The sequence below is a fragment of the Oryzias latipes genome, chromosome 2 (genome assembly GCF_002234675.1).
Source record: "Oryzias latipes chromosome 2, ASM223467v1".
Lineage (NCBI taxonomy): Eukaryota > Metazoa > Chordata > Actinopteri > Beloniformes > Adrianichthyidae > Oryzias > Oryzias latipes.
Genome location: NC_019860.2, coordinates 1,154,351 through 1,163,532, shown reverse-complemented (window position 1 = coordinate 1,163,532; position 9,182 = coordinate 1,154,351). Strand labels below are relative to the sequence as shown.

The window sequence follows — 9,182 nt, the reverse complement described above, 5'->3', positions numbered from 1 at the left end:
ATTGGCTTATTTTAGTGACGTCATCACGTACGGTTTGAATCTGAGCCCCAAACAGTCAGTTGTGTTCGTGGCGGGTTTTAAAGAGGATTTTTGTTGTTTTTATCCTGTTGAAGTGCTTTTCAGAGGTTTCTACGGAGTCCGGACTGGTTCGGTTCCTTTATTCGGAGAGTTCGAAACGGTGCCGAGAGTCCAACCGAACCTTTTCCACCGGCATTTCCACGGTTCTCATTCAGGAAAGCGGTTCTGTTCCAGGGGACTGACGGGATGTTGCAGGTGAGTCACGTGACACTCCGCTTGGTAACTGAAAACTGAGGAGGGAGGGGGGCTCAGTTTTCAGACGCGCGCGCGCGCCAGAGCACGAGCGTTTTCAGTTGAGTGGAGGTTGTTGGGGTTCAGAGCGGACATGCGGCCCCCGGGGGGAAATGGGACGTTTGTCTACCTGTGGACCTGCAGGCAGTTCCAGGTAGCGCCGCGGTGGGAACCAGGTGGGTCCCGCTTTGACCCGGGCGGTCTGACCCGGGTTGTGTGTTTGTGTGTGTGTCGCAGGAGCAGCAGGCGGAGTGGGAGCCGCTGAACCGGCTGCTGCAGCAGCGGGGCTTCCGGCCGGTGCTCTTTGCGGACCCCGTGGAGAACAAGAACCCTGCAGGTGAGAGCTCAGGTGATGACGTCACCGCCCAGCAGGAAATTCAACCCAAATGGTCCAAAGCTGCCTTTATTTGGTTAAAAACCCAGCAAATGCGGCATTATTGGGACTAAACAGAAACTAGAATCCATTTTTGGTTCTAAATTGATGATCTGGTTCCTGCCTGCTCCTCTGTGCTTCCAGAACTGGGCCTGCTGGACAGGAAGTCCGCAGCGGCGCTCAGGCGGACTCTGGAGACGCTGCTGGCGGACTCGGACAGGAGGCAGGCTCTCCTGCAGGAGCTGGTCGGGTCCAACAACCGGCTCCGGTGAGTGGCGCCCCCAGCTCTGACTGATGACCCCCCCCCCCCCCTTTGCAGCATTGTGGGGGTTCAGGTTTCTCTGTGGTCATCAGTGAGGTCTGGTCGTCTGCAGACCACCTGTCCTGTTATCCAATCCCCCGTCTGCTGTCCAAGCGTAACCGTGGCAACCGCATCTCTGATCCCATCCGATCACACAGAGGCTTTTATTTTGGTAAACGACTGGCGAACATCAGCTGAGGGGAGGACGGCTCCCTCAGGGACAATGTCTCTGTGAGATCCAGGATCAGGATCTCCTGTCAGGAACCGTGAGCTCTGACTGACAGACGGCAGAACCAACTTTTGTCAACTTCTGATCAAACATCCGCACTTCCTGTTAGACTTTTGTTTATCCTGGTTTTATGTAAAAGTTCCTTATAAAACTAAACCCATCAACTTTCATATAAACTCAAAAACATTTAAATTGGTTTAAAGAATATTTACATTTCTTTAAAAATGATGTATTTTTGCATGAAATACCGAAAAACTTTATTTATTCTACAAAAGTCTAAAAAGGTTAAAAAAAAACAAATACAGTTTTAATGATGGGAAATGAAAAACTATTATAGAAGGATTTCAAACTGAATAAAGTTCAAATTGAAATAACAAATGGTTTTAAAAAAATGAAATCAGGCATCCTTACTTTTAGGTTTTACTTGTTTTTTGTTTGCTTGTCAAATGTAACTAAAATGAAAAAATACTCGGCATGTTAATACTTTTTTTTTTTTTGTCATTTAGTATTTTATTGGTAATTTCTTGTTTGATAAATCCATGCTCTTATTTTGAAATATTTTATTGTATTTATGTATTTATAAATTTCAATGGATTTCTTAAATTATATATATATATATATATATACATTTATTTACCACCAGTTTTAACTTGTAGTTTAAAATTGATATTAAAATATATTTTTTACTACTTTTATTTACCTTTTATTCATAGTTTGACACTAAAATGATCAGAATCATCAATCAATCTGTAAATAATCATTTTAGTATTTTGAATGTCAGTTTTAGTTCTGTCCAGCAGGAATGAAGCCTTAAAAAAGGGGGCGGAGTCAGGAAAACAGAGGCTTTTCTCCTGTTGGTCTTTTTTTATTTTTATTTCTTTATTTTTTTTCTCCAGGGAGGAGGTCCAGGAGCAGATGAGTCGCGCCGCCCAGCACTCCCAGAGGGCCTCGGAGCTGCAGGCGCTGCTGGACCAGGTGAAGGTGAAGGTCCAGGACCTGGAGGACCGCTGCATCTGCAGGGCTGCGCAGACGCACAGCCGCACGCTGCAGCTGCAGCGCCACAGCGCAGAGGCCATAGTCAGTCCCTGATCTTTGCCTTCATTCATCTGACTTCCCAGTTTTCATCAAAAACCGTAGAAATTCAGCATAAAAAAAACAAAATTCAATGAAACCTTTTATTTTGAAATGCAGCTACTCTCCCAGTACTGCTGTCCCTCAAACAGATTTCAAAATAAGAGACAAATCAACTTCTACATGCCCCTCTGCCCCTGATACCCTGATCAGAGCTGCGACGTCATGAGATGTGACACTTTCCTTAAAAAAACATTTTTCACAATGGTGCTTTTTGGTTTGTTTTATCTCCATAGCAACCATTTAGTATTTCGATCGATTTTGTTTTTTAAACCACGCCCACATTCTTAATATATTCATATAGCTGATCCATGCTTAAATCAAAAACTTCTAGTTTAAAGGTTTTTTTCTTTTCTAGGAGTTTAAATGTGTAGCTGCTCCTAAAGATGATTTTTACGAAACATTCAAGATGGTGGTCTCTTCCTCGGGTCAAAGGTCAACAAACCTTCAGTTGTAGTCGTATAGGGAGTAAGCGAACTCTACTGTGTTCTTTTGTAAAATATTTTTGTCACTGACATGACGACTGTGAATATCCAGCAGTAGAATCGGTGACTCGACACTTTTTGCTTGGACCTCCCATTCCTGACACAAATGTACGCTGCTATGGTAACATCCAATACCCCAAATCTACGTTGTTTGGATGGGATTTGTTTACAAATGACGTACATTTTACGTTAATAATTATACCCAAATATTGCATAAACATTTGTCATTTTTTGTAGCAATGATCATATACAAAAATTAACTTTGGAAGAAAATTTTTAACGTTAAATATACTTCATAACGTCGATTTTAAGTATTTATTTGTTTGGGAAATTTGCTTACGAATAACGTAAATTTGATGGTATTTCAGTGAAATTTATGTTATTTGTTTGTAAACATTGCATACAATAAATCAAATAATACGCAGATATTTGGAAATAAACATAGGATAGAAATACATCAATTTTAATGTTGTCTGTTTGCAAATATCGAATAGAAACGACGTAAACTTGATCTTCTTTGGTTGCGAACCTCGCAAAGAAAATTACGTAAATTCTGTTATTTGAATGCAATCGTCCCAAATGAATGTCGTGAATTTTCTTTTTTTTTTTTTCAAATAAATTACGTAACTTTGATGCTAACCTAGCATATGAATAACGTAAATGCTGATATTGCGATGCGAGCCTAGCATCCAGAAATCCCTTATATGGTAAAGGAGTTCTGGAAAGTGGTTGGGGTCAAAGTGCGCAGAGCTTTGGTCAACAGACTGCCGTCTTCAGCTCTGGACCTGCGGTCCTTCCTCTGTGGTTCTGGTTCTGGGTTAAGGCCGTGTGTTTGTGATCCCTCTGTGGTTCTGGTTCTGGTTTAAGGCCGTGTGTTTGTGATCCCTCTGTGGTTCTGGTTCTGGTTTAAGGCCGTGTGTTTGTGATCCCTCTGTGGTTCTGGTTCTGGTTCTGGGTTGAGGCCGTGTGTTTTTGGACCCTCTGTGGTTCTGGTTCTGGTTTAAGGCCGTGTGTTTGTGATCCCTCTGTGGTTCTGGTTCTGGTTTAAGGCCGTGTGTTTGTGATCCCTCTGTGGTTCTGGTTCTGGTTTAAGGCCGTGTGTTTGTGATCCCTCTGTGGTTCTGGTTCTGGTTTAAGGCCGTGTGTTTGTGATCCCTCTGTGGTTCTGGTTCTGGTTCTGGGTTGAGGCCGTGTGTTTGTGAACCCTCTGTGGTTCTGGTTCTGGTTTAAGGCCGTGTGTTTGTGATCCCTCTGTGGTTCTGGTTCTGGGTTAAGGCCGTGTGTTTGTGATCCCGTCAGCGCCGCTGCGAGCAGCTGCAGCAGAAGCTGCGCAGGAAGGAGGAGGAGGCCGCCAAGCTCCGCTGGAAGCTGCGCTTCGCCGTGGAGCAGGAGGAGCGGCGCTTGGCCCGGCGGAACCGCAGCTTCCAGGAGATCTGCGGGAAGACGTCCCGGCTGCAGACCGCCGCCGATCAGCGGTGAGGGCGCCGCCCGCCGCCGCCACGCTCTGCTGCGGCTCTCACCACAGCAGCGTTTGTGTCTGCAGGGTTTTGGACGTCATCGACTTCTACGAAGCGGAGAGGAGGCGACTGATGGAGGAGCTCAGGTGAAGCGGGACTCCTCCTCTTCCTCACTTTCAGGAGCCTCAGTGTCAAAACGAGGAGATTAGGATTAGGAATAATCCCAAAGGGGTTTTAGTATGAAACCTTCTCCTCTGCAGGTCTGCTAGAGGAGGAGCCGAGGCCTCGGAGCTGCAGGACGGTGGGGAACGGACCGCCGCCGGCGCTCCTTCATCCTTCAAAACAGACCTCAAGGCAAAAACTCCCAAATCCAAATCTTTGACTTCCAACAGGAAAAGCTGGAAATTCCATTTCCTGGAAGCTGAAGAGGAAGATTGGAGGAAGACCAAAGGGAATTATTGGTCCACCTGACAGGAAGTTCATTTAAGCAAAGACTTTTATTGTCTTAAGATGCCCAGTTCAAGATTAAAGCTAAAGTGTTTTACCAAAATAAAAGTCTGGGTCAAAAAACGTCACGTTGGCAAAAAAAGACTTCTAAAAAATCATTTAAATCAATCAATGTAAACATAAAATATTAATATCCATTTCAGCCAAAGAATCAGATTTTTCTGAGGGAAGATTGATAAAATACAAACGTTGAAGCATTTATCTGAAGTGGGATCGGTTGAGTTTTGAGGTCACATGATCTTTTCTTGGCTTCCTAAAGTTCTTCAGAAACATCTCTTACTTTGAAGGATTTCTTTTTATCTTTAATGAGGATAAAACCAAAAGTTGCCTCTAAAACAGTCTTTAGGCTTATCTTTTAGGGTCCGGCTCTCACCAGGTGGCGCTGTCCTCCTCAGGTGTTCCCACAAAAGGAGAGGCGCACGCAGCTGGAGGCGGAGCTAGACTCCAGGTGGGTGGAGCTCCTGCTGCTCCTCAGGGTTCTGCTGGGAGGCTGATCCTCACGCTGCCTCTGTTCCTCTGCAGACCGACCCGGGAGCAGCCGAAGGGCCGCAGACGGCGCCACCTGGAGGGGCTGCAGCCGGGCGCCGCCAGGTACGGCGGCAACAGAAGCTGTGGGCTCTGGACTCTCTTTGGGATATTTACTCATAGAACTGGTTATAGTCCATTTTTATTTAGATTTATTTATTTTAGATTTTTTTAAACCACATTAAGTTGTAATTTGATCATTTGGGGAAAATAATGACAACAAAAACGACCAAAAACAGTTTCCACCTTCATTCTATTTGCATCGTTTTGACTTTTTACTGCTCAAATGATCCAAATGAATCTGTTTTAAAGAGAAACCTGATCAAATCATTGGTTTTGATATAAAATATTGTCTTCCTATCGTTCTTTTCTGCTCCTTTCAGGCTACAGAAACATTTAGTTTCCCTAAAATACTGTTGGGAGCTGAAAAAAATGAAATCTTGACAGACTTTATATTTGAACGTTTTTGTCTGAAGTCTAAAGCTAGGGACACAAAAACACTCGCTAAAGGCATTTGGGGTTCACACTGGACCAGCAGGGAGGGGCTTCTTCTACTCTTTACCAGCGCATGTCGAAGTGGTGCAGATCTGGCGATTTCAGCGCAAAATGGTTCCGTTTCTTGCTAGTGCCCTCCGTACGCCGAATAGGGATTAGCGTCATGTAAGGGGAGGGGCCTCTTCTTATCTTTGTTTAAAAAAACAAACGCGTGTCGTCGGGTTTGCGATAAACCAAGTACCCTGGAGTTTGGCGGGGTTCTCCACGTCTGTTTGACCTTAACACGTGTGTAATGGCCGTGCCTTTAGTTTGAAAACTGTCGTAGGAATTTGTGTAGCTCCACGTGAACGCAAGAGTTTAGAACGCAGGAGCTGAGACGTGGACCAGCTAAGGACCAGCTGAACGCAGCCTAAAGGTGGTTCTGGTGGAGTTCTGTTGGTTGAGGGTGGAGCTCCTCTGCGTGGTGACGGACAGAGGAGGAGCTACCTACGGTTATTTTCCACTCCTTTCTTGTCTCTGCAGGTTGACCACAGTGGGCGGAGCTAAGACAAAGGGCGTAGAAGAACCTCCTAGGGAGGTCTGGCTGTGCGCTCAGTTCCGAACCGTGAGCGCTCTTCCCCCGGTCTCTGTCCAAGCTTCACTCTGATGTTTTCCTCCTTGTTTTACCGTCTCCTCCCTCTCTCTGCTTCCAGCTGCTGTCTGACATCAGAGCGGTCATCGGGAGCCCCGCCTCCTCCAAAGAGGCGGAGTCAGAGCTGGCTGACTTCCAGGCGCTCCTGCCGGTGTTGGAGGACTGGGCTGGCCAGCGCCGCCTGCTGAAGGTACGGCGTGGTTCTGGGGTTTCCGCGGTGAGGACGTGCCGATGTGTGACACTGCTGTGTCTTCAGGACCTCCGGGACCTGCTGGTGGACCTGTCAGGCGGGCCTCGAGAGGACTCTGCGGCCGCGGTGAAGGTGGAGGACCTGATCGTGCTGGTGGAGGACATGCTGGAAAACGCATCCAAAGACCCTGAGCAGGTCTGCCGGTCTGCCTGTGGGTCGGCGCTGGTCCGAGCGTCAGGTTCTCACTCTGCTCTGTTCTCCAGAAGCTCCGGAACTCCGCCCCCTACACTCTGAGCGCCATAGTGTCCCACTTCCAGAAGCTGTTCGACGTTCCGTCCCTCAGAGGGGTCTACCCCCGCATGAACGAGGTCTACACGCGGCTGGCAGAGATGACCAACGCCATGAGGAACCTGAAGGACGCTCTGGACCTGGGTAGCTCTGATCCCGTCCGTCCGGCGGCTGGTCTGCGCATTCCTGCAGTCACGCTGGAGTCTTTCTGATTGCAGACGGCAGAGCGTCGCCTGCGGAGGTGGTGAACCACGTGTCTGCGCTGGCGTCTGCTCAGCAGTCGGGACTGCGGGACCTGCTGGAGGAGGCGGACATCGACAGGTGAGCACCTGCAGCTCCAGAGTGGCGCTCGGCTGCTTCCCCTCTTCACGCCGTTCTTCTTCCTGCAGCGTCATCCTCAAAGTGAAGCAGCACGACGAGTTCCTGCCCGCCTTCCACCGCCTCATCACCGACATCCTACAGACTCTGGGTGAGGGTGAAGCTCTGATGTTCTCGTCTCATTACTGAACAGCTGCTGGCTGAAGGAAGATCATCTGCTGTCCTGTTTGTGCTGCAGGTGTGACTCACCTGGAGGAAATCCTTCCTGCTTTGAAGTCTCTGCAGCGTTCTGCAGCCTGATCTCCCGATTATTCCACAAAAAAACCACAGGAGAATAAAACCGTCTCGGTTCCTTCACTTCTCGGAAATTCTTCTGTCCTCCACTAAATACCTGTGGGACATGACCAAAGAGCTGTCAATTGACCCTCTGGACATGACCAAAGACCTGTCAAAGGACACTAGGGACAGGACCAAGGGGCTGTCAAAGGACACTAGGGACATAACCAAGGGGCTGTCAAAGGACACTAGGGACAGGACCAAGGGGCTGTCGAAGGACACTGGGGACAGGACCAAGGGGCTGTCAAAGGACACTAGGGACAGGACCAACGGCTGTCAAAGGACACTAGGGACAGGACCAAGGGGCTGTCAAAGGAAACTAGGGACAGGACCAAGGGGCTGTCAAAGGACACTAGGGACAGGACCAAGGGGCTGTCAATTGACACTAGGGACAGGACCAAGGGGCTGTCAAAGGACACTAGGGACAGTACCAAGGGGCTGTCAAAGGACACTAGGGACATGACCAAAAAGCTGTCAATTGACACTCAGGACATGACCAAAGACCTGTCAAAGGACACTAGGGACAGGACCTAGGGGCTGTCAAAGGACACTAGGGACAGGACCAAGGGGCTGTCAATTGACACTAGGGACAGGACCAAGGGGCTGTCAAAGGACACTAGGGACAGGACCAAGGGGCTGTCAAAGGACACTAGGGACAGGACCAAGGGGCTGTCAAAGGACACTAGGGACAGGACCAAGGGGCTGTCAAAGGACACTAGGGACAGGACCAAGGGACTGTCAATTGACACTAGGACAGGTCCAAGGGACTGTCAAAGGACACTAGGGACAGGACCTAGGAGCTGTCAATTGACACTCGGGAAGGAATCAAATAGCTGTCAGAGGATACCAAGGGCTGGGTGATATGGCCTATAAATATATCTCTTAACATTTGTTTTTCATTCTCATTTCATTTAGACACAAAAAGTACAGAAAATATTTAACAAAAACTCTTATTGTTACGTTTCCTTTGTGAAATAAACACGAATGCTGGTAGAACATATTGGCCTGTTTTTAATGAGCTGCCGCAACTTTTTGTTGTTATAAATATGTTTTATTGTCAAACTGTTTGAATTATGGAAGCATTTTTGTATACAGAAAGTCATTATGGTATTTAAGGTAAATTAAAAACAAATTTTGAACATTTTTTTGTAATTGTGTAGTTTTCTGTGTTTACCATTCTTCCTTTCTATATTCTTTAGCTAAGTGGCCTAGTAGTGGAGTGTCTGCGTTGAGATTGGATGGTTGTGGGTTCAAATCCAAGCAGCTCCATCTAGAATTAAAATTTGAGATTGGAAACAAAGTTGAGGTCAGTTTTCTTGTGATTAAAAACAAACAACAAAAATTAAAGTATTTTTAAAATTTTATCAGAATTGTGAAGGATTTGTACACCCCGGTATATTTTTTTCACGCTCTAATAAAACAAAAAAAGGAACGGACCAATGAGTTCTATCGCTAGAGGAGACATCACGTAGTTCCTCATGGGAGGAGAGCACCGCCATCTTGGTGAGGTCAAGTCACTGCTGCAGTGCATGCATGTGAACACATTTTTTGACAAAATGCCAGTTCATTGTGCAAGTTTCAACTGCCAAAATCGAAGAAATTAGTCC

At 46.8% G+C, this 9,182-nt stretch overlaps 1 protein-coding gene across 4 annotated transcripts; it reads left to right on the top strand.

The window, feature by feature from the left end:
• Positions 1-11: 11 nt before the first annotated feature.
• Positions 12-8,719, top strand: cep70 (centrosomal protein 70). Of its 4 annotated transcripts, none has more exons than XM_023961586.1 (16): positions 12-463; positions 547-646; positions 827-950; positions 2,109-2,289; positions 4,128-4,303; positions 4,372-4,431; positions 4,546-4,639; positions 5,188-5,240; positions 5,315-5,383; positions 6,335-6,416; positions 6,505-6,633; positions 6,700-6,828; positions 6,900-7,065; positions 7,140-7,242; positions 7,311-7,390; positions 7,478-8,719. In XM_023961586.1, the coding sequence occupies exons 1-16, from the start codon at positions 404-406 to the stop codon at positions 7,537-7,539; spliced, it is 1,668 nt and encodes a 555-aa protein (XP_023817354.1). In that variant the 5' UTR covers positions 12-403; the 3' UTR covers positions 7,540-8,719. The 4 variants fall into 4 exon arrangements, with proteins under 4 accessions (XP_023817354.1, XP_023817360.1, XP_023817361.1 ...); XM_023961592.1 differs by having other exon boundaries at positions 13-273; positions 6,897-7,065; XM_023961593.1 differs by having other exon boundaries at positions 13-463; positions 2,109-2,193; positions 6,897-7,065.
• Positions 8,720-9,182: the final 463 nt, after the last annotated feature.